A 25,557-nucleotide genomic window follows, 5' to 3' on the forward strand; every position below is an offset into this window, starting at 1 on the left:
TTTAGCGAATCAAACCTCGCATTGTGAAAGTGCGTGAGTTGGAGAAAGATTTTATATTGGAAAGAAGCTACTTGCAAATTATGAAAGTTAATTACACCTTCGAGAAGGTAATTGCATGTTAGTTTATATTGAATATTCGAGAAGGCGGAGGTCACTTGCATATTGTGAAAGCTAATTGCATTTTGGGCAATAATGGTTCATATACTTGCCCACTAATACTTGTAGTTCTTAATATAAAAGTTAGTTTGACTTTTATTTTAATTATAGATATAAGACTCCAATCCACTTTGTTTTTTATATTACCGCTAATCTTTAATATAAGAACTAGTTTAACTTTTACTTTGATCCTAAATATAAGATCCCAATCTACTTTATCTCTTATATTTATTTATTTTTTTCAAGATAGTTCTTGTAATAAAGTAGTTCTAGCTAATACATTTGATTAGTAATAGTATTTTAGGAAAGACAACACCTATTTAATACAAATAATGAAATTAACTAATTTTTTTAATTTACTCAAATTAGTTAATTACTAGCTCTTATATTAAGGACCCGAGGTAATATTTATCTTTTTTTTTTTTAAGTTGTCCTTGTAGTAATGATAATTCTAACTAATACACTTGATTAGTAGAGATATTTTAGGGAAGCCAATACTTATTTATTACAAATAATTAACTTAATTTTCTTAATATACTCTAATGAGTTAATTAGCTCTTATATTAACAATCAGATGTAGTAATCATATTCAAAGTGTCAAGGGACCTTTATGTACTCTTGTGAAAATTGACAACATGGTGTAACTTTTATGCAAATGCCTGAATAGATAGATTTTTCTCCAAGTGGCCTCTCTAAATATGCAATTTATCTTCCTTGAACCAATGTAAAGTTAACTTGCGTAAGACGCACCTGGCCAGCTTGCATAATGTGCAGGTGATCTCCTCGAATGTGCATGCAGTGAAGTTTCCAAATATGCATACACCTGTCCAAAAATACAATTAGTTTCCGTAATGCTCAAGTTCCCCATAACCAATATGCAACCAGGTTTTTTCACGACACAATTAACTTTCATAATGCACAAGTGGCTCCCCTGAATATGTAACAAGCTCCATGATGTGCAAGCGTCATGTTTGAATATTCAACTACATTCCTAAAACCAGCATGAGCATGCAATTAGCTTTTATAAGGTGCAACTAATTTTCTCGAATGTCCAATTACCTTCCCAAGCGTACAGTATAAATCAATATACAATTATCTTCTTTAAAATCCAATTATTAGCTTTTTATAATGTGGAAGTAGCGTTATCAAATAAGAAAACCCTTCACAAAGGATAATTTGGTCTTTGTCACATCACATTACTTATATTGGAGCACCTCCCCCATTTTTACCATGTCAGATCCCATTCTCTGAATAAATTTTCAAGAATTGAGTATTTATGACCAATTTTCCCGTATGTTAATATCTGAAACATATTTTAATTTTTCTTGCAAAAAAAATAACCGTTATTAAATTAATCTTTAGGACCTATGACTTTCCCGATTTTTTAAAATTTAAAAAAAATATTTTTTGCTATCGGACCCTTTCTAATTCTGGGTCTTCCGTCTCATTTTCCCTGTACCATCCCCCTATCCAAGATATCATCTGCAGCCTGGAAGGGGAGACGCCGCCGTCCTGCATACCTCTTCATCTATGGCGGCTGCTTTTTCAACGGTGGTAAACCCCTTACTCTTCCTCATCTTCTCGAGAAAATCTTGAAATCACCGGGAAATGTTTCCCCCTAACTGTGCCTTCCATTATCCATTATTATTACTACTATTAATTTGTTACATTGGGCACCGCTGGCTCTTCTATTAATAGCATGCTAAGTTTCGCTTGTCCTTTGCAATTTTCCTCATACCCATGTAATAGAAAAAATGATAACGCTTTATAATCCTTAGTTTTATTCACCTTTTACTCGTTTTTAATCTCCCGGGCTCTTGGCGCAGTCAAATGTCCGGTCTTTGCCGAGTCCACGAAGCGGTACTCAGATCAGAGCTATGTATCATAAGAATAGTGCGAGTTCATTTAAGCTCACGGGATTTCCTACGCGATCGCATATATGCTCCTCACTGAGCGCCTTTGCCGGTTCGTTGCGTTTGGTGACTCACACCTCTTCTTGGAATGCTTCTTCTCAAGAAAGAACGCGTTTTACCAGCTTGGTTCGGGCCAGTTCTGAGGTGAGGCGTTTTTATTATCGCTTCCTTTTATTGTCATTACTATTATGGCTCCTAGGGGACTGTTAATTCTGTTAAAATTCAGAATAAATAACCAGCACTGGCTATATACGAGGGCAAATCGAAGTCATTGTAGGTTTGTGGTTTTGAGTTGTCTTTCTTCTGGCAGTAATTGAATTTTTAAAGTCTTATCTGCTTGGAATCTTATACTTCTCAGACTAGCTATCCCCGAGCTAGGGCTATCAAATGTAGACCATTGTATTTTCCAAAGCTTAAATAGCTCAGCTCCGGCTACTATATCTATCACCATCAGCTTAACTTGCCTTGTATTTTGTTTATTTTTAGGAAGTACCTTTACAATCAAAAATTACTCACAAGGTGTATTTTGACATAAGTATTGGAAATCCCGTGGGAAAGCTTGCTGGAAGGGTTGTGATTGGACTCTATGGTGATGATGTGCCCCAAACAGTAGAGAACTTTCGTGCACTTTGCACAGGTTGTGTAAATCATTTGATAAACTGCTTCATTGGTTCTAATATTCTGTCTGGTTCACTTTGATAAGTCTTAACAAAATCCTGATTTTTTCATTACTGCAACTTTTTCTTAGGAGAGAAAGGCTTTGGGTACAAAGATTCTACATTTCATCGTGTGATAAAGGATTTCATGATTCAGGGAGGGGACTTTGACAAGGGGAATGTGAGTACTGTTCTCACTTCTTATGTTCGTGGAATTACTGACCAAGATCTGTGGTTTATTGCCCCAGACACTTCCGCTCAGTTTTGATGTACACTTGGGAATAGTTATAAGGGACTGGAATGGCATTTGACTTTTTTGCATTTCCTTTTTTATTATGCATTTTTTGTTATTAGCTTTGATGCTTCTTTTTTTTTTTGGGGGGGGGGGGGTTAACATACATTGGGTTGGGCTGATTCATTGCATGACGAGGTGCATGAGTTCTATGGCTCAAGACAGACCTGCTATATGATTTCCAGGGGTACTTCTATATATGTATACCACTTCCTGGAATAGCTCTCGTACTCTGCTGTCAAGGTCATGTAGTAACAATTGATCTTCCACATGGGTTGCCAAAGTCAACTTTCTTTTGCAAACCAGTGTGATCGGCAAGTGTGGGGATGCTGTAAAAATGGATGCAGTAGCCGTGTTTTAGACTCAGTCAAGGATGTTAAATAATGGTATCTTTTATCAGTCAAGTGGCCAGAGAAATCACATGTATGGAGGCCACATTGATATGGCTTTTGGTCTTGTTGACTTTAGGCTGTTATGGGAGTAACTTTCTCCTTTTAGCTGTCTCTAATCTCTATATGTGAGATCTATATTTTACGTGTTTTAGATATTCTGTCTCACAGATTTGCAGGGCATATGTAATGCTAACTCTCTTTTAAGTTCCTAAAATTTATGTGTCTGTTGATACCCTCTCTAGCGTGTATTATTTACAAGCAAAAGCTGAGATTCCCTCTAATTGATGTGTAAGATATAGGGGGGAAAGGCTCATTCTTGTTCTATCATTTTTCCATAAATTTTGACACTTGACTGGAGATGTCCATGATGCATTGTGTGTTTTGTTCTTCTGAGTTCAAACCTAATGTTTTGATATTATTTAAAGATTCTTTTTTCCTTTTTAATATCATGAACTTGCTGCTTTATTACTCTGATCCTTGAGTTCTGGAAACTATTGCAGGGAACTGGAGGTAAAAGTATTTATGGCCGCACTTTCAAAGATGAGAATTTCAAGTGTGAGTTTAGCCAAGTTTATGTCTTTAGTAGCTCTTGCTTTCTACGCATAATGATGCTGCACCATAAGAACTGGCCTAGCTACGTAGAAAATGAAGGGGGTGCATAATGTGATCGATGTATCAATTTATCTTAGAGAAATTTTTGCCGAGTAATTTGAGAAAATAATGTATAATTAGGTGTTATGAACTTCTGTTATGAAAGAAGAAATTTAGTTGTAATGCATTGAAAGTAAAGGGAAAGAGTGGCGATGCAGTTGTATCAGTTTCTCTTAGAGGAATTTTTGTCGATGAATTCAGAAAACAATGTATAATTAGGTAAGTGTTACGAACTCGTGATTTTAAAGAAGAAAATTACTTATAGTGCTTCGAAAGTAAAATGAAAGAGCAGTGATGCAGCTGTAGTATAAGTGCAGCTTGGGGTCAATCTTATTTACATTGTTTAGTGAATATGATTTTGATCTCTCTTTTTTCTTTTACCTTTTTACTCAATTTCCTCCATAAGTTTATAGCATGATATTATGCCATTATGATTAGTGAATTTTTCTTTTGTTTTCATCATGCAATTCTATTGAAAACACCTTCGTAAATATAGTACTGATATTTAGAACATTTGTAGTGTCTCATGTAGGACCAGGAGTTGTTAGCATGGCAAATGCAGGGCCCAACACCAATGGGAGTCAATTTTTTATATGCACTGTCAAGGTATCTTTCTGTGCTCTTCAATATTTTTATTGTCAGATGGGTAATCTTTTACTCATTGTATTGAAAACCGGACCGGATCGGCCGGTTCAGACCGGAAACCGGCGAACCGGCCAGGAAACCGGTCCGATTAAGCTGTAAACCGGGTTACTGTGTGACCGGTATGACCCGACTGAACCGGGGTGACCCGCCCGGTTTGGTGGATCAACCCGGTCTCCCTTTAAAAAAAAAAAATATTTTGATGATTTTTTTTAAAAAGCTGTTGATAATTAGGACTTAGTGATTGAGTAATTATAAGGAGAAATATTTTATTATCATATATCCATTTTGATATTTTGTTGGGATGAATATTTAGTGATTTTAGTAGTATGATATTATAAGAAATTATAAGAATGTAATTATTTTACTAGTAATTCAAGATATTAAATTGATATCTAATTCTTAGTGAACATTTAAATTATTTTTTATTTTTTTATTTCTCACCTGTTTGACTCCTGGTTTGACTCCGGTCTGATCCATTGACTCTTGACCCATTGCCTTGTCCGGTTCAATTGCCGGTCCGGTTTTCCGTACCTTGCTTTTACTCCCCATGCTTATTATGGTCAGAAAGTAAGCAGAAGTTTTATAATCATCTTCGTACACCTCGAAAGAAAACAAAAGAAACCAGAGAGATTTATGGGGATTCTGTGCAAGTTTGAAACTCTGGGGTTTCAATTGATATGAAGCCATGTTGTCACCCTCTACTAATGATGGTGTGACTGGTCAGCCTGTTCTGCAATCTCGTCCAACTTTTGCGTTTTATTTTGTGCATTTCTTTGTTCAGTTATGAAAGACCATGAAGTTTACTCGAGGATTAGCATTTGAGATGCCCGGTTCTGAATTTGATAATCATGATCAAAGTACCACCCTATTATTAATGAAACAGTTTCCCAAATTAGAACTTTAACGTGCTGTAAATTAATGGGACATTGCTTATGATCCCTTCTCTTGACTTAATTTACGTGTTTTACAGACCCCCTGGCTGGATCAAAGGCATGTAGTATTTGGCCAAGTTTTGGAAGGCATGGACATTGTTAGGTTAATTGAATCACAGGATACGGATCGAGGTGACCGTCCAAGGAAGAAGGTGGTTATCATTGACTCGGGTGAGCTTCCAATAGCTTGAAAAACATCCGTTAGTCGCACTCAGCTTCTGATTAGTTTGTTGTCCCAAAACCAGAAGTTGCACTTTGAAATTTAGTTGATTAGTCTTGAGTGCAGTGCTTTTGTTTTATTATTTTTTTGTTTAATCTACATGTTAAACTGGAAACTTTATGTGGCCATCTTTATTCTAGCGGAATTATAGTTTAGGAAATTTCCAATCTGAATGGCCTTGGATAGCGACGGACTTATGAGGATAGTTTGTACAAGATTTATTGTCAAATTGTTTTAGTTATTGCAAGTAAATGGTGGTTCGGCTTTCCTTGTGGGCATACATATTATCAGGTAAACGGGATCTTGAACATCTCTGCATCATTATGGAGATCCCCGTATGGGCTTATTATGTTTGTCTCTTCTTTCTATTTCGAATGAAAAAGGTGCATATATTAAAAACAAAAGAAATTACAGAATTTCCTCATTGTGCTACCTATCGTTTCACCATCCGCCACCTTCCTAAGTCAAGGTCGGGCATGATGACGGGTTCAACAGCCTTGCATCATTGCTTTGAGCCCATTTAGCTAAGGCATCATCACACTTGACAATTCCTCTACTTGTACGAATATTAACATTCTACTCTGCCCAAAAGCACTCTAGTCTCCTCAATAACATCAGCCCGATATGAATCAGGATCTTTACAGTATCCTTTCTCCTTTTCTTTTCAAAATTTCTTCTCCACTCGTATATTAAAAAAATGAATTGTTCGGATGTAATATTTTATAAAGTTACTATTAAAATTTTTTATAAATTACTTGCTATACTATGGGTTTGAACTACTTAAATCAAATTTTAACATTTTAAATTTATTTATTTGTATTTATAATAGTTTAAGTATCTCTCTCAGTCAATTGATGGTGGAATTTTTTTCACCGTTAAAGGAATTCTGTTTTAAGACTGCGAAGTTCGCCACTTAAGTTCATGTTTAGTATGTGTGACTTATGTTTGGATAAGTTTTTTATAAAAAAAGTTTGATACAAACTTGTTTGCATTATATGTTAAAAAGTCACTTTCAAGAGTTTTAAATATGAAGAAAGGCCAAAAATTAAAAAAGTTAGAAAAGTTTAATTTAATTTTGAAGCAAGTTTTGGGGGTGGCCCAAAAATAGAAAGTTTTGGCCATCAAACTTATTTTCATCTAATTATAATTTTTAGAATCGCAACTGACTTTTTTTTTTAAGTTTTTAGACTTTTTAGTCTCAGCATGCACTAATTTCGGGGTCTTTCTTTGGCGTGAGAACTTTTGTTGGATCGGTTGAGATTGAGAGACGATGAGGCTAATGCTGTATGTTCCGCCACCAGGGGGAAGCAATCCTGGCACAGCAAGAGCATCTTCAAAAAGTTAACTGCCAGCCCGCAACGTCACTTGAAACTGATCCAAGATAGAAGGGTATTGGGTAACTTTATCCGTATCGTATACCCAGTGGCAATAGTCACTCCGGATTAGGTGGGATGCTGTTGGCAGCTATGTTACTGGTATTGGTTTATCCATGATTCTGCTGCTGCATCGGTGCACCAATAGGACATCGTTTTCTTCTACGAACACAGATAAAATTTTAGGCCGACCCTATTTGTTTTCATTATCTTTTGGATTTTTTAAAAATTATTGTCGCACACAATTTATATCCTAAAGACACACACTATTAAAGTGCTTCTCAGAAGCACTTTTCTGCAAAACAAGACAAACTCCTCCACATATTTACTACGTAAATCGTAAAAGCACTTCTGAAATCATAATTTAGTTTCTATCCAAACACCCCCTTAGAAACACTGCAATGGCAGATTCTGTTAATTGTATAGTGTGAGGCCCACATGTTTATTTATACTTGCTTTCAATGGATATTTGCTCTTTTTTAAAAGGTGAAGGCATCATTGCAAAGGTTTTTTAAGTTTGAAGCTAACATTATATCACATGAAACTATATCTCATAAGGATCGGAGTAGTACTCAATATTCTTGTGCGAAAAGTTTAAGAACAAAAATGCCATTTAACTTTTTTTTTTTTTGTGACAGTTGTTCCAATTCTTTTATTTTTCCTAAAAAATATAGATAAGAAGCACAGCTCAAAGACAAAAAAATGCAACTCTGACTTCATGGCAAGTCCGTGGTTTCTCCCTCCCCATTCTAAGTTCTAATATCCACAAACTCTTTACTTTGCATCTAAATTGTCTAATTAAATTTAGAGAGTCCAAATTTAATATTTTATGAAAATTTTTAAATTTTTAAATTTTTTTTAATTGTACTTGCTGTTATCAAATTTTAATAGTTTAGATTTATTTCCGTTTATTTTACAATTTTTTATCAGCAAGAATTCATTTGTTATAATTTAATTTAAATACACAAGTGTTAGGATTGTACCATCAATATTTGCGAGGTTTCATGGAGAGTTAACTGATTTAGGAGGGTTCAGTCTTTCATTTCCGCTCCTAGGTAGTATTTCTCTTGTAACTAAAAGAAGCACCTCGCCTTTGCTTTATTTTTGCTTTTGTCAGCATCCTTTTTGTATGTGCGCGCGTAACAGTAGCAGCTCGTCTATAATTATGGCTTCTTGCTGTTAAGCTAGCTTGGGCTCAATAACTTGTTGAGCCACTCTCACCATGTTAGTTGTATGTCATCTCTTCACCAATAGCCCCCTTTCTTTTTGTGCAAAATGGGATTTCAAGCGCAATTCATTACCCATTTCATAGTAACAAGTCTTAGGCAAGCTATTAACACTACATCTCCATACAGAAACTCACGTAATCCATTCGGAGGATCATATAACAGCTGTAACTCTATAAGCCAGGTTTCTATGTTAAACTCCAGTATATTCTAATCTTATTCCAACTATCATCAGCAATCTTCTGTATCTGTTCGAGGAACCTGTTCTTTGCGTTCCTATTTACAAAGAATTCATTCAGCAGAGCAACAACAGAAAGAGAATCAGATCCCACAGCAACTCGTCTGAACCCTGTACTCTTTAGCGGGCAAAAGGTAGATCATACGTTCCCCCAGCACAGCCATGATTGCTGTTGACCAATATCTCTTTAATATAAATAAAGGTCCAGTGCCACCGGATTTGCTATCAATCGAAGTATTAAAAATTGGATCACGGATGATTTGGTAACAAACAATGGTTTATGCTAAATACTGTTTGAATATATTTTCTCCATTTCAATCTCAATTCCTACCTATCATTTTTCAATGCCTCATAAAGGACTTTATTGTATTTAAGAAATTACGTCTATTTGATGTCATTCTATGTTTTTCAACCCAAAGGACAAAAAAAAAAGCACACATTTCTTTCTAGTCCGCGGCTATTATTTGATTCGAGGTGTAATGGCCAGATTATGTTATACTCTTTTAGTCCTAAATACAAGACCCCTTTTATAGTATAAATTACACAAAAATGAGTCTTATATTTGGACCGGAGTAGTAATTGAGTTCTCCCATCAATAAAAAAGTCAGCGAGGCAAAAATGAGAATTTACTTCTCCCATAGTGTACCTGGACAGGAAGCGAGCTCTATTTGTGATCAATTAGGATATAAGAAGACTAATAACCTTAGTAAATACCCAGGGGTTTCCCCTGCTACATGCAAAAGTAAAATGCAATAAAGTGGCACTAACCTAGATGTCAATCTCTTGAGGAATCTATGAATGTCTTAGTAATCTATCACAAATATCAAATTAACCAAGTATAATGTATGAAGTGTTTGTGTAACTAGTAACTATACCAAAATCAAAAGTAAAACTATCAAAACTCTTTGTAATTTTTGTATTTAATGAATGAGATGAATGCAATGTATGAATTATCCTTGATAATCAAATCCACCAATCATCCTAGTTCTTCTCTTGATTGAGTTTCACTTCTTTTATTAGACTTGATTTGCGAATACCTTCTATAAATAATGAATTCAGTAAGCTCGAACCCTAACTCATCAAACTCATCTAAATGCCTAACATGGATCATGCTTTGCAAAAGGTATTTTACTCTCTTAATTAACAATATTAGAAACCTAACTGGTCAATCAAGAGATTCAAACACTTAAGAAGAAAGAACCAATATAACAGAAGAAAATACCAATTTAATCAATTAATTAGAGTGCGGAATACAATCCAAATCACAAATCTAAACCTTAGAAACTATAATCTATGAATGTAGAGAGTGAAACTAAGATTAAGGTGGAAAAAACTCCCAATTGTAGTTTTAGGAACTCAGATTGGCTTTATTAAACATCAAGAAATCAAGATCTAGCCTCTTATCACTGAAATCATGGCTTCACCACATTCAACAACTTCAATGGCCATAGCAGCAACGATCTGAAGGAGAATGGAGGAGAATAATCAGTAGAAAATAGAAGATTTGGAATAAAAATGATGAATTGATGATAGAGAATGGTAAGGAGGTGAAGAGAGATGAAATGAGAGAGCTCTAAATGGAGAAAATGAAGCCAAAAATCAAAAATTGTGGAATCCAAAACTGGCGCTCGTTTTGGATTTAAATCTGGAAATTTTCACATCTTCCCCGCGGCGAAGTCAAAACGACGCCATATGAATAAGTGATGTTGTTTCCTTCATAACGAAAGTTTACCGCAATGAAGCCCATAGTTGGCCGCGATGAAGTGAGGTCTGCCTTCTTCCAATGTTCCTTCAATTCTCTAATCACCTATAATATTCAAATTAAGCTCATAGTCATCTATTCTAGGATATGTGGGATACATAAGAGCCAATAAATAAATAAAACTCAGGAATTATTATATAGAAGCACACAATTGACTCTTATACCCTCGATGCACAATAACCTGTATCTTAATCCAAATTACACAATTAAAAGCCACAAAAGCATAAGTTTAGACTAAGAAATATATGTAAAATATGAGACTTATCAGCTACTCTATGCCATGCAATCAACAAAGCTACCCTTACTCACTTCCAATCGCATTAAGGCTCTCATTCGAAATTTTATCTGGGGAGACACTGAGCAGAAAAAAGGTATGCATCACATGAAATGGAATCAGCTGTGCCAACCAAAACAAAATGGTAGCTGTGGGCTTAGCAACCTAGAAGGGCAGAACTCAGCTTTCATTTTGAATGCAATTTATGTTTTGGTTGACTTGGGGGAGAGCGTGAATTAGGGGACATTGTGAGCGTGGACAATATATTGAATAAGGGCATTACATATTTGAGAAGAAATGAGATATTTCAATTAGAAATAAGGTAATTAACACGCGGTATTCTTTTTTCCAGTAGTCTTCTTTCTTCCTTCTTTCTTTGTTTATAGACTCTATTATTTATCTGCAGCTTCCACAATCTTCTTCTTTATTATTTATCTACAACTTCTGAAGGGAATTGAAAGATGACGCGCAGCGGAAAAACTTAAAATTTTAAAACTTTCAATCCTTTGCTCGGATCTACCGATCGCGTTTAAGTCAGGTAGTAAGAAGCATTACCTTCGGTGTTCGATTTCCTGGTGACTCGATGATTCGGCCGTTCAGGATGCTTCTGCTTGCCTCCTTTGTCGTTCGAAGTCGACAACTCCGGTCGGCTTCCTCTACCGGTATCCACACGAGTAGCCCTCAACCTCGAACGACGTGCTAGCGTCTATGTTCGTCTAGGGTTTTCAGAGAATCCGTCCACTCTTATCTCTCTTAGGCCGTCTCTTATCTGTTGGTACTCTCACGCTTAAAACCCTAGCTCCTCATATCAAATATATAGGATGCTATAGGTTTAATGAATAATATTTAATTTCGAAATTAACTCTAAATTAATTCCGAAATTAATACAATATCAAATATTGCCTAATCAGATAAGAGAACAATTAAATAAATATGGTTTAAATTAAATCCGTCTCACAGATTTAATTCACCTATTTATTTAATAAAGAGATGACGGAATTAATTTATATATATTTAATTTATCCTTATAAATTAAATCTAACAATTAATATCTCTTATATTTATATAATATATATATATACGAATTTATATATATATACACGTCCACCCTATATTATTCATTGAATCTGGACATATTTTAGATTCAATGAATCTGGACATCATAACTCGTGTTGGGCTATTTTGTGTGCGACCCTGTAGGCCCATATGAAGTTGGCAGTGGGCCATTAACTATAATGACTCACAAGTCGTAAGCGGTCTCTAGCAAGACATCACGACTACCCAAATCATATGAGGATCGTTGAACGATGTAACCTTTCATACAACCATATCACGTCCCTTTTGTCACACGACATTTTGGTCATGGATGAGGCATGGAGAACGTCATCCTCCTATTCATGACCGTTACTTTCTCGATCCCTGAGTAGTCTAAGTATAGAAACGGAACTACCTTTCTATTATAGTATGGCCATACATTTCTCAGACTCACTCATCGAGGGGCCCAGTAATGTCTCTCTACGAATGTGAGGGACAAATTCCATCTTGACCATTCACATTCCTCCGCATGAAAAAAACCACTAAGCCTGAACATAGTCTTTATGATCACTCGGTCAAAAGTGACTTTTGACTAGGTCAAAGCTAAGCGTTTCTCATATATGAATTCATGATGATCTCAGGTCAAAGGACACAGTGACATGGTTTGTATATGAGAGAAGCTTATGACTTAACCCATGCAACTCTCTCATAGCGGGTCGGTCCAACACCTTATACTCTTACATGTGCCTATGACTTTAATTTATATCTCTATATATCTTTAAAGTCATACTGGTCTTATTTCATCTTTGCTCCCACATAGATGACCGACCAGGGATATTTAGGATAAACCATGAGTTATCCAAGGATAGTCATCACAGTAAACATGCAAATAATATGATAACGTAATTAATAAATTCATAAATTAACAATATTCAAAACATAATGATTGGCCCCTAGGGCACAATTTCCAACAACTTCCACAATCTTCTTCTTTCTTTTGTTTCTTCATTCTTGTTTTTCTTTATTAATTTTTTTTGCCATTTATGTTCAAACGTCCTTCGATTCTCTCTTCTACCTCTTCATTCTTCTTTTTTCTTCAATCCTCTTCCTAATCTTTGATATTTCTTCTTAGATCTTCATTGGTTTTTCTTCCCACCAACTAAACCATTTAGACCGTTGATTTCCTTTTTTCTTTTTAATTTTTTGTTGTTGTATTTTTAAGCCAATTCACCAACTAGAACTGGTCAGTTTGGGTACACAATTTATCTCTTTGCTAAAAATAACACTTCTAAATACCTCCATGATTTAGTGAATCTTAAACATGACTTAAAACATACATTACCCCATTAAACATTATGCTCTCAACTTAAGTCCTTGAACATTGGGATATGAAAATTAATCTAAAAATTGACTTTTATTTTGGAAAAAAAATTGATGGGATGTCGTTTTGATCATCTTACCTTATCCTATTCATTTTTAAATATAGTCGAATCAATAACTACTAAGCCCATAAAAAGGTTTATTTTTCCGAAAGGGCAATTAGAAAAATGATTTTGTGTTTGACTCAAGTTTCTCCATAAACTTAGATATATATATATATATATATTTTTTATATACTGCACGAAATTTTGAAATTGAACTAGGTGTTCATGACTTGTGATTATAACTATTTATTGTCAATTTTATATTTTATATCAATTAATAGTATTCAAAAAATAAAATATGTTTGACAAATCAGAACTAAAACCAAATATTTTTTAATATTCATTCTCATTTTAATCTTTTTATATTTTAATCAGACATTTTTTTACAACATACGAAATTTAAAAAATTGAATTGCACTTCTCAAAATTCACAAACCATGCATGTTTTATATTTTATATCAATATATGAATGATATTATATGGATATGGATATATCCAAATATCAGTTTATAATATAAAATTAGCTAAACTGTACGTTTAATTATTTAACTTTATACAAATTTTTAACTTAATCCCTTAAATTTAAAAGATATGTCTTTTGTCCTTTAACACTTATTTTAAAAATTAAACTTAATACTACCTTCGATTTTTTTATATAAGAGTTAGACTGATTCAAAAAGATTAAAAAAAATTTATTAAATTAATTATTAGTAATAAATATATTAGCTTTCCTCAACCATCTTCTTTAGAACCCTTCCAATCAATAAGGATAATTTAAAGAAAAAAATTATAGATTTGAAAAACAAAATAAATTAAAATATTATATTTATAATTAAATCCAACCTTTTAATTAGCTTTTATATTAAGAATCTGAGATAAAATGTTAATATTTCAAAATATTTTATCAAAATTTAAGATCTCGATATCATTATTTTTTGTTAATGATTTTAGAGTCAAAAGACTATAATATAGTACTTTTTAAAGTTAAGGAAAGAAATTAAAAACTTAAACAAAAGTTAAATGACTAAAAATATACTTGATTATTATAAATTTATAACAAGCTATACTGTTCAATATTCACATCCTATTTTCCCGTATATAATACTCCTCCGGTCCTTAATATAAGACCCATTTAACTAATTTGATTAGGTTAAGGAAGTTAGGTAAGTTAGTTAATTATAAGAAAAGTGACATATTTTTCCTAAAATACCATAATCATCTTTTTTAATACCCCTTTTCCCTCTTCTATTTGATTATGGTTGAAGGAGTATCTATAGGGGTAATTTAGAAAAAATTGATAAATATAAGAAATGGGTCTTATATTTAGGACCAAAATCAACTCAAAAATTGAGTCCTATATTAAGGACCGGAGGAGTATATAAGAAAGTGTCTACATGCCCAACAAAATTTATATGAACCTATAAATACCTTAATTTGTTCATTAAACCCGGGACAATGTATGAAAAAACGTCTTTAAATTGGGTTTAAAAGGTTTGGCCCCAAAAACAAAAGTTGGCTTTAAAAGATTTAACAGATAGTATCTTAATCGTCTACATTGCCTGCAGGTGCCACAAAATTCTGGTACAATTGAGAAATGGAAACATACAACCAAATTCAAGTTTTAGGCACACTTGCAAGCTAGCAGGTACCGTCCATGAAATCCACCAGCAATTCCTCTACCATACCTCTATCAGGCATCTTGCCTGCCGCACCATATATAGGTGCTAACCCTCCACTTACTGGACCAGGATTTTCTTTTACCTAAATTTATCCAAACACTAAAATTAATAGGCAAACAGCAAAAGATAAATCAAGAAAGCAGCATCATATCAAACTTTAAGCACAATAATTGAACAAAGTAACAATTGAACTAATTGTTCTAGTGCTGATTTAAAACATGAATTAAATAATAATTAGAATTATTATTATATTACATTTCATTTGATATACAAAATGAAAAAGAACATAAAACAATAGTTATGAAGAAAAAATAATGTTTATATCCCCAAATAAAAAAATAATACTTTTAAATTTCAAAATTCTAAATCAGTTTTATTTACTACACTTCAATAACAATTGACAACATTTGAAAAGTAAATGAGAAAACATTTCTATAATCATTCCTCATTTGAGATTTTGAAATTTTAAAAGTATTTTTTTGGGATTTTTCCAAATAAAATTGAGTAATGATAACAGTAAAATAATAGATATCATACATCTTATTTTTCATTAAACACATAAAAACAGACGGAGGCTAAGCATTTGAGAGGCTAAATTAAAAGAGAGATCATTTTAGTCCGATTATTAATTTGTTTGCAGTAGCACGGTCAAAATCACAAAATGATCCCCCAACCACGTCCTACAACTCTTGGACTGTTGGTTATCATGACTACAGTTCCCAGTCGAAGAGGAGGACACCACTTAGGCGGTGGAAGAGCGTGTGCTATTTATGGAGAATGGTTTCTTTGTTCCAGTTCGACGATTCAGTGGTGCCGATCATATCCTCCACTTGATGTGAGTTGTGTTTGTATCTGTTTTTTTACCAGTGTTTGTGTGGTTGGTACTGGATCGTGTTGTTAACCGTGCACTAATTTGGGTAATGCATTCGGCCTTTCTATCAAAGAAAAACTACCCACCGCAACTTGGGAGATGCATCCGAACATTCTTGCACCCACGAAATACTAATATTTAAGCAAACCTAAAACAACGCACCAAGTAAAAAACTTACGGTTATAACAGATTCCTTTAAATCCCTGAGGAAGTCTTCAACAACCGCCAAATGCTGCAGCGTCACACAGATATGAATGCTGATTCAAGCACAAAGAAAAAGAAAGCAATTTTAGTTTCTTTGAAGTTAGAACCACAATCCAACAAGTAATACTTTAAGGTCGACAAATTTTCAAAATATATATCCCATATTACAGCAGTGTTGCATGGATCAAACATGACCTGTTCGGTCGCTGCAATGCATTCAAATGCCACCCTCTGGATGACATGATATCATTGACTTCAAATATGTCCAGAACATCAGATCCAAAGGCCACAATTGTCATGTCAGGTCTTCCAACGATGAATAATTCTGGAATCTCTCCAATGCTGTACACAGCGGAAACACTGCAATCAATTATTATGAAAGCTACAACATAACCACACAGAGAGCGAGAGAGAGAGAATGTATACCCCTCCTGTATTCTTCTTGAAACATCCATAATTGCTTTTGTATTCTCCAGGTAACCTGTAAAATGAAATGACCCAATGATTGACAATCAACCATGCATTAGGCGTCATATGTAGTAAAAGGAGCAAGGAAATTCTCGTCCCAAGGCTACAGAGATTGTGGACTGTCACCTTCTACCCCAATGGACATCATTGCTGCCCAAGCCCCAGCAATAAGGCCTCCAGGCCTGCTTCCAGCCATGGTTGGAGAAACATACAACCCACCAGACCATTCAGTAACTGCAAAATCAACTTAAATCAGCAGGCGAAGAAGAAAAATGCACAAGGCATAGACCAGAACGGTCGGCACCACCAAAACAGAAAGCAAATTTGAAATCCCAATTACCATACGAATTTGCTTTATTATCATTAGCTCTATACATTGCAATATAGAGCTGAAAGTGTTTTTTTTAAAAAAAAAAAATTTATTTACTGACTATGTTGTGAGTATTTTAACCTCTAGGAACACTATTGCACTTTGCCCTAAGCCTTACGATATAATTGTAAATTCCCCTAGTCTTAGGCCAATAAATAGAGACCCTCAACTCTTCTAAACACATCATGGCGTTCCTCTCAGAGAGACGAATATATTTGTTGGAGAATGTTGAGTCAAATCTCTCTCTCTCTCTCTCTCTATATATATATATATCTTGGCCGATCCACTTTAAAGCTCATAATCCCATTTTATTTGATTTTATTCTATCATTTATTTATTTGGTCGACTATATAAATAGATGATACCCTACAGCTATTTTCTGCTGAATAGTTCCATGATTCTAGGCAAGATAATATGGTCAAACATAGTCCTCTATGTGTATTCTATTCAGAATTTCAGATCAAATAAAGCTAATCCATTCTGCCCATAAATATGTGGCATCAGGTGCAGCAACTCTGCAATCCAGACAAGTCCTTTCAGCAATCAGCACAATATGGGTCTTCACCGTCAATGGTGATGGCTCCAAGTTTTTTTTTTTTTTTTTGGTTGGTAAAAGAATTTTTGGAAAGGAGTCAGGTTCATTCATGATCCACTAGGCCTGTCCCTAAGGAAACTCCCAGCTTCCTAAGCTGGGAATATGCCTCTCTCAGTGCTTCGACCAGCTTAGGGATCGAACCCGCTCCATTTGTGAGAGTGTCCGACCCTCTTGCCAACTAAACCCAAGGATGAGGGTGGTGACGGCTCCAAGTTATCATTGGAGTTGTGTGATCTCACAAGGGGTGATTGGTGTGCCCATAGCAATAAAAAGAAGTTGCTGCGTTTTCCATGGGCAGATATGTCCACTTCTCCGCACGCCATATCTTCTTGGTGATCATTTAGAGTGAGTAGTCCTCACTAATCTTGAGGGTCATTGAATTGACAGGCCAAGACATGATCATATTGTTCTCACCTACCCGCTTTTCATAGTTAGGTTCGCCTATCAATGGTTGTTCTCAATAAATGAAATATTTCTCCTTGCTTCTCTATATATACATAACAACACTCTATGACTACTACAGATAATTGCTTCCACTGAGGTTGCGTCTAATAATACTTGGTGAAAGGAATTGGGTAAATTTCCCAGCATCAGAGGTGTGCTAGGCCTCAAGTTGGCCAACACCTCGGGCACCCCTCAAAATGGCACAAAGGTGATGCTCCTTGTGCTGCCGTGTAGGTTGTTGACACCATTTTTCTGGGGTGCTTAGGGAATGATGCTCTAATACCATCAGAAAACCCAGAAAGCAAAACTTTTCTTATCATTCTGGAACAAGTTGCTACCAGAATGTAAAGGGAAAGTAGCAACAAGTTTAATGCTCAAATATGAAATTGTTGGAATGAATCAAAGACAATAAAAGCAAGATAACAAGCAATAAAATGAGAAGAAATAAGGGAAATGACAAAAAAATACTTGTTGAGTTTCAAAATGACAATTAGGTGGTTTTGACATGTCAAAACCATAATAAAAACAGCTAGCATCACCTATTTGCCATTTTGAAATTCAACAGATATTTCTTTGTTGTCATATTTCCAAGAAATAATCCCACATAAGCAGAGATATCAAATAAGAGATAAGATCAGTGGTAATCAATTAAATACCGGACCTTTATTAGGCTCTAGTCTGACCAACAAGCATGCACAAATTATATTAGTGCATGAGGTCACACACACATAAAAACATGTATATAACCACATAAACTTTTATAAATTTAAACCGAAGATGCCATAGAATAATGAGCATTGTAAACTTACCAGCAACAAATTGATGCTGTTGAGTCCAGAAGCCCACAAAGCATTAATGATCAGCTTCACACAAATCACCAAACAATTTGCCATGACAGCATAATGCAGAGAAGTAAATCCAAATAGGAAAAAAGGGACAGGGGAAGAATGGCACACAAAATGGGTGTAGATAATAATAGCAATATTCGTTACCATCTTCCACCGAGACTTTATTTTCAATTGAACTGCTTTCTCTTGCAAGGAAGTTAGAGATTATCTGTTTAGGGATTCTCTTCGCTAGGTTTTCACATAGCCACAAGGGTCATTATTTAGAGATGAAAGTCAACCGGTATACCTAGCTTTCAGGGAAAATGGGTGAGTCAGGATTCAGCCCTTCTAGGAAAAAATTATTCTAGTTTATAGCTATGTGAAACTGTGTATCAAGAAACAAAATCTGAAGGTCAGCCCATTCGTCTCTTCCTCACATCTCCTATCTACATTATTTTATCTAGCAAAAGAGCATAAACGAATGATGTTTTCCCAACACCTTTCCATGATTTCCTTCTGAAGAGATGAGCAATTTTCAGACTACTGAAATTGCATGTTGGCTCCAGCAATTCATCTTGCTATTCTAGAATAGAAAACCTAGAGTAATCAGAGCTCATTCTGGGGTTTTCTAAGTTGAATATACACCTATATACTAACTCTCTGACAAGGAACAAAATGACCTTAGTAACATCTCACTACTATTCTTCATGATAAAATTAAGTTGATCACAGCTTTGTGTGAAACCAGTCCAAGGTTAAAAATGCCCTAATGAAAAGTTTTTTTCCGAAAGAGAGAGAGAGAGAAGAAAAAAAAAAACTGCACATTTTCAGTGGCTTGCTTCAACATATTCCATCTCTGAATTGCCTATCATTCTTCAGCAAACCAGTTAGTTACCTTTCTGATGTCATGGTTCCTGTACAGTACTATACTTGTTCCTTTGGGAGCTAAACCATATTTGTGCACGTCCACTGATATTGAAGAAACTCCTTTAACGGAGAAGTCAAAAGGTGGAATCGAGTACCTAGGGAAAAAAATAGCCGTAAAGACAAATGCCTCTTTTTAAAGAAGGGGGTGGGGGAGGATTCAGATGTCATGACCATTCATGCATAAATGCCAGAAAGTTTGGTTTGCATCCAAGTCGTTAAGATCTAGAAAAGGATTAATGTTCAATCCCTCCTCCCAGAGTTTTTGCAGGAACCATACGTTTTTTGGCTATTTTCCCCCAACATATTTCAATTTGGTGCAATTGGAACCGAATCTAACAAATCGAAACATTTGATCATTAACTGACCTAACTATGCTTATGGAGCATGCCACATGGCTTCCATTTCATTTGTGTTTTTTTTGCCATGTATGAAATAAGAAATCTAAAATGTCAAAATAAAAAAAACCAGGCGGACAATCTTTGATCCCTAAATCGCTCAAATTTCCATACATCCTCATTTGCCGGAAACTTAGATCTCTATGGTGGACCATTGTCACCATGTACCCCATCCTTCCCATCACCAGCTTCGTCGCCTTCCACCCCAATTGTGCCCTCTTTCTCAGCTCACAAAATGTCCAAGAAGCTCTCATAAGGTGCCATTATTGCAACTGCAGTTGGGTTTTCTGTTTTGACATTGTTACTCCTCCTACTTATGCTTCTGCTATGCCTCGGCAAACACCAGTGAAGCCCACCACCAAAGCCTGTGGCAGCGATGCATGCTGCGTCGGCCCAAAAGATCATCTTCAAAAGACGATATCACAAGTGGGTCCATGGAGGTGGAGAGGAAAAAGTTGGTTTTCATCAAAGGCGGGATATACAGCTTTGATTTGGAAGTTTTGAGCAAAGGAAGCATTGGAACATCCTACATGGTGTTGGAAGAAGGAACTACAATGGTGGTGAAGAGATTAAAAGACATTGCCATAGCAAAGATAGACTTCAATGCTGAAAATGGAGATTCTGGAGCAGATGAAGCACAAGAACGTGGTTCCTCTCAGAGCTTACAATATTAAACCTTTAACTCAATTTTCTGTCAATTGATTTGAACCAACTTTTTATCAGATTTAATTTTAATCAAAGAAAATAAGCGAAGTGGCAAAAAAACAAGCGGGATGGATGCCACATGGCATGTCACATAAGCATAATTAGGTCAACTAACAGTCAAACATCTGGCTCTGTCAGATTGGATTCCAATTGAACCAAATTGAAATAGACTGGAGGAAAAGTGCACCAAAAAAACGAACGGTTTGCAATTGTGACTCACAGAAACTTCAAGGGGAATTGCACATTAACCCTTTATAACATTGCTCTTAAAACATTTAAATTATTAGAGTCTATCAGCTAGCAGAACCAACTAACAAAGGTCAAGAACTTCTTTGAAGGAGAAAGACAATAACTCAACACTTTTGTATGCAAAGGCTTCCTTAAAGCTCCATTTTCATACATAACCAAAGACTTAGGTTCAAGCGTCAGAATTTTAATACGAAAGAATAGCACCAAGGATGATTTCGCCCATGTAAAAAATAAAGGCCAAGGTACATATAACATAATGGCAATATCATTTAGATCAATAACTAATGCACAAAAGTCATGCCGAATTATTGACCATACCCAAGCTTACGAGCAAAAGGTAATACAAAGCCACCAAGACAAAGGTCAACATGAAAGCAAATTCCAAAGCCTGATGCCAGGTCACCAAGTTCCTATAGAAAGAGCTTACAGTATTATACATCTGATCAAGCAATCTGAACTTAAATGTTTTCAGCATGAAAAGAAAAACAGAGAAACCTACTTCAATGGGGTCAATTATTCCATGGGGAAATCCAGGGGCAGAGCCAACAATCTGAAGTATCCAAGTAAAAGAAAGTTTTCAGCTTAAGCAGAAGAAAAGTGAGTTGTTGGGAGCTTTCTTAACACAAAATCCATGCCATTTTGAATAAAACTTTAAATTTAAACCAAAAAGCCATAACTCTGAAACATCCATGTGAAATCGAAAAGTGACTTTATGTCATCAAGTAACTTAATACCAAGATGGTATTTTTGTTAATATGACGTTGAATTGCTTTCAGATCCGCTTGAAATCTTTTGTCAACAGGAATGCGCCAGAGTTTGATGTTAAAATATTGAGCAGCCTTGTCATATGCTGAGTGTGCAGACTCAGGTATTATCCTACAACAGAAAGAAACTTTTCATGAACAGATAGTTTGAATAATTGACAAACTGCCAAATATGTTATAGAGATTCGCAGGTGGCACACATTTCAGGTCTTGTAATTCCTTTTTTAGACTTCATATAGTCACGTGATGACTTGACAGCTAATAATATACTTTCCGTCCCTCCTGATGTCATATTTCCACAAATTTGCCCACCCGAACTTTTTTCTCTACCTCCAAGAAGTGCAGCTGTCATTGCAACCACTTCTGCCTCAAAGCGCACAACACTTTGAAATACATCCAAATGCAAAGGATTGGTATGTGCAAACCTGAAATATCATCAAAATCAAATTTTCATTAGACATACAGGATCTTTAGTAACAACATAATATGAAATGACTTTAAACACTGTCGCAATTGCATGTAAAACTTCATACCCTGTCAATTATGTTCATGCCTCATCACCGTAAATGCAATTTTTAACAAAAGCTAATTTCTAAACGATCCCATGAGCCACCACAATGTACAGAATTAGCCAAGAATCTGATTTTAATAGCAATGTTATGGTCAAAGTAACAAGGATTTTGTTGTAGTACAAGGGAAAGGTTTTTAAGGGAATGGGAAGAGGAAAAGAAAGGGTAAAAAATATTGGTTGGAATGAATTTAATGGGAAAAGGAAAAGGAAGGTGAAAATTCTCTTATTTCTCCTAATCTTTCACACTCTACAGAAAATTTTTTTAGTTTAACCAATCAGGAAATTCCCTAGGTCTTGCAGGGTATATTAGATGTCAAATGGCCTAAAAACAACACACACAATGATAGGATGACCCCTGGCTTCGAAAACATGACAGAAAGTTGGACATCATAAGCAAATTACACTGTTACTTGCTCAGCCACATGATCATTAAATTATGCATAAATCCATCCATATGAAAAATACAAACTTCAATAACACACTGGTTGAAACATCAACTGACAGCTTTGCAATGTACTAACATTGAGCATGCCTCATTTATCAGAGAAAAGTGTGCATCAAATTCACTTCCTCCAATGTAGCTGCAAGAAATAAACAAAGCAATGAAACAGGGAAACAGCAAGTGTCAGTTGGTTACCCCTAAGAACCAAGAACGATTGAATCAACATAAGGGAAAAAGATTCCACATGCAAAACAACTAAATAAGCAGAACTTGACATTAAATGTAACAAAATTAGAAACATACACGGTACCAGAGCATTTTCCTTGCCAAATGACATCATTTCTTTTCTCATCTCTCATTTTTTCAAGAACTTCCATCCCTAGTCCTGCCCTTGGTAGCTCTGTTCTCCAACCTTCCCTTTTAGATTTGCTGTCAGACTGCAACTTATCCACAACCTGTTCTTTCCAATGATCAGATCATTCACAAATTACTTAACTTCCAAAGCGTAGAGAAAGAATAAAGGTTAAAGCAAAGTGTGCATTCGTAAAAAGTACTCTGACCATGATTTATGAAACAAGGAGGAAAAATTATGAGGCACACCATGTGCATGTACACCCAACGACCATGAATTATTTTGTACAGAAAATCCCACATGTATGAAATACATCCTGACTATTGGATGTTCGAGCACCAAATGCACACGAGAATTTCTTCAAGAATAATACCATGCAAGGGATTCAAGACAATATTTCAACAGATAATTCAACGAACAAGGATAACTGAAGGTTTGTACAGCATCAAGATGCTTTGGTGTTCAAATAAGACACCAGAATAAACATTAAGCATGACAACATGAAATGCTAAGTAAGGGTGTCCATGATACCATGTCTAGATCACTTTACCGTTCAAACATGGTGCTATTTTTGAATATTGGCAGTAGACCAAACTAACCTGATCTAGTGAGCAGATTGGGCATTGACTCCTTAGAAGGAGACATTTCAAAATTAACTTCTCTCATCCCAAAAGTTTTGTGATATCAGGAACAGTAAAATAGAACGGATCATTACTTTGATAAACGCAGCTCTCAGAACCAATTTAGTCTGGCTAACTGAATGTAATCCAGCTAAGCATAAAATTAATGAACAGCGTAATTCAGTATTAAAAGCTTAATGACGTCAAGTAGACTCTAGTCACAAGACAACAGCAAGCTTGCTAATATTTGCCCAATCATAGCCTCAATGGGTGGTATTGTCGACAGTTGTAGGGAAATTAAACCGACTGCTTATTTATTCCAGCAACTGACAACACAGGCTAGAATACGCCCTTTGGCCAAGTAACAGTACAAAATCAAAACTCATATTGTAAGAACTGCGTCGAATGTAATCTGGTAGCGATGAGCCAATGGCTTCTCCCAACATTCTATATAACATTTTACTAATAACGATGTAAAAAGGTAAGATAGATGCAGACAAAACGTCAAAAGCGAACTACCTTGCGAAGAAACACATTACCTTCTGTTTTTCGGCATTGATGTAACTCTTCACACCAGGGATCAATCTGTCGGTCCACATAGATCACAAACATCGACTAAGCATATATCCATTTGGCTTTTATTATAATTCTCTTAAATTAGAACATCAAAGCAATTGATAGAGTTACTTGATAGAGTTGATGAGTAGCCCTATAAGAGTGGGTTTAAGTCCTTTATCGCGCACGACATGAAAAAACGACCGAATTGTGTGGGCGAGAAGGACAGGAAGCAGGGGAGAGAGGAGCAGAACAATTGGCTCGTATTGCGATAAGAATGAATTGGCAGAACTTCTGAAACGATCGAAGTATGACATAAAACTAAAATCCATTGGTTTTCCGGCAAGCGAGCAAGCGAAGATGGCGATAAATCTTGAAAGACGAACGGAGGAAGGGAAGGACGATTTCGCCGAATGTTGCGTAGTGGAAACGCAGAGATGGTTTTCCGTGGGACTGGGGAGAGGACCTTGCCAGCTTCAGAGAACAGCCTGTCAACAAAGCGCCTAATCTAATCTAACTAAACAGTAAGTGGCCGATGGCCAGCATCCAACTGAAACTTAAGCAAAATTAGTTTAAAATGCTCTTTCTGTCCTTAATATAAGATCTAAGATTTTAGTTTTAAATATAAAACATATTTATCATATTTATTAATTTTTTCTAAATTACTCCTATGGATACTTCTTTAATCATAATCAAGTAGAAGGGAAAGATGGGGTATTAAGAAAGATGATTATGATGTTTTAGGAAAAATGTGTCACTTTTCTTATAATTAATTAACTTACCTAACTTCTTTAATCTAATCAAATTAATTAAATAGGTCTTATATTAAAAATTAGAGGAGTAATAGATATGTACTAAGTGAATTTTTTTATCATTTATTCACAAGAAGCAAATAAGATAAATAAAGTATTAAAAAAAAGGTAAACCTTTTAATTAATATAGTATATCAAATTAATTAGAAGCAAAAATAGTAAAAACATATTAAATATTTAGACAACCACAAAGTGAGATATTATAAAAAGAATTTCAGACTCAAAAAGACCAGAGAGAGTATAAAATTGTTTTGCCTTTGGTTATAGTAATAAAAAATTTTAATTAAATTTGGCAAAAAAAATTAATTAAATGCTGCCTGTTTTGTCATTTAGTTATTTTAAATTTTAAAATTTTATGATACATACATACGTGTTTTAGGGCGGGTTTGACTTGAGCGGAAAGTAGGGCCACGGCTCCCCTACCTACTCAGACCACCTCTCTAGGAGGTTTTTCTTTTTTTGGATAATAAGGCACAACGATACAAAGTGCAATGGAGATTATCAAATAAAATAGAAGAA

General features: G+C 35.2%; 2 protein-coding genes and 1 long non-coding RNA gene across 4 annotated transcripts in view; 2 read left to right on the plus strand and 1 right to left on the minus strand.

Moving 5' to 3' along the window:
• Window positions 1-6,125, plus strand: part of LOC114742853 (photosynthetic NDH subunit of lumenal location 5, chloroplastic) — a 15,875-nt gene extending 9,750 nt beyond the window's left edge. Inside the window, exons 3-9 of one of the 2 annotated variants that reach the window (XM_028931070.1) lie at window positions 1,648-1,710; window positions 1,983-2,213; window positions 2,556-2,706; window positions 2,818-2,906; window positions 3,910-3,964; window positions 4,581-4,666; window positions 5,676-6,125. In XM_028931070.1, the coding sequence (XP_028786903.1) occupies window positions 1,687-1,710; window positions 1,983-2,213; window positions 2,556-2,706; window positions 2,818-2,906; window positions 3,910-3,964; window positions 4,581-4,666; window positions 5,676-5,828 (789 nt within the window). In that variant the 5' untranslated portion in view covers window positions 1,648-1,686 and the 3' untranslated portion in view covers window positions 5,829-6,125. Of the gene's footprint in view, window positions 1-1,646; window positions 1,711-1,982; window positions 2,214-2,555; window positions 2,707-2,817; window positions 2,907-3,909; window positions 3,965-4,580; window positions 4,667-5,675 lie in introns of those variants that run through there. The other variant, XM_028931071.1, reaches the window with a different exon arrangement.
• An 8,445-nt stretch (window positions 6,126-14,570) lies between these two features.
• Window positions 14,571-14,841, plus strand: LOC114742893 (uncharacterized). The gene is made up of 2 exons (XR_003739920.1): window positions 14,571-14,680; window positions 14,715-14,841. It is a non-coding gene; the product is annotated as an uncharacterized LOC114742893 (long non-coding RNA).
• LOC114742892 (sphingosine-1-phosphate lyase) lies at window positions 14,650-24,738 on the minus strand. The gene is made up of 15 exons (XM_028931118.1): window positions 24,359-24,738; window positions 24,211-24,256; window positions 23,003-23,154; window positions 22,779-22,838; window positions 21,887-22,111; window positions 21,657-21,798; window positions 21,422-21,472; window positions 21,241-21,332; window positions 19,542-19,668; window positions 18,630-18,645; window positions 16,538-16,645; window positions 16,370-16,424; window positions 16,139-16,285; window positions 15,918-15,996; window positions 14,650-14,950 (listed from the first exon to the last, which is right to left on the minus strand). Exons 1-15 carry the CDS (start codon window positions 24,556-24,558, stop codon window positions 14,828-14,830), a joined length of 1,623 nt encoding a protein of 540 aa, XP_028786951.1. The 5' UTR covers window positions 24,559-24,738; the 3' UTR covers window positions 14,650-14,827.
• Window positions 24,739-25,557: the final 819 nt, after the last annotated feature.

This window comes from Neltuma alba, unplaced genomic scaffold, assembly GCF_004799145.2.
Source record: "Neltuma alba isolate B1F8T4 unplaced genomic scaffold, ASM479914v2 tig00003893_pilon, whole genome shotgun sequence".
NCBI classification, from domain to species: domain Eukaryota; kingdom Viridiplantae; phylum Streptophyta; class Magnoliopsida; order Fabales; family Fabaceae; genus Neltuma; species Neltuma alba.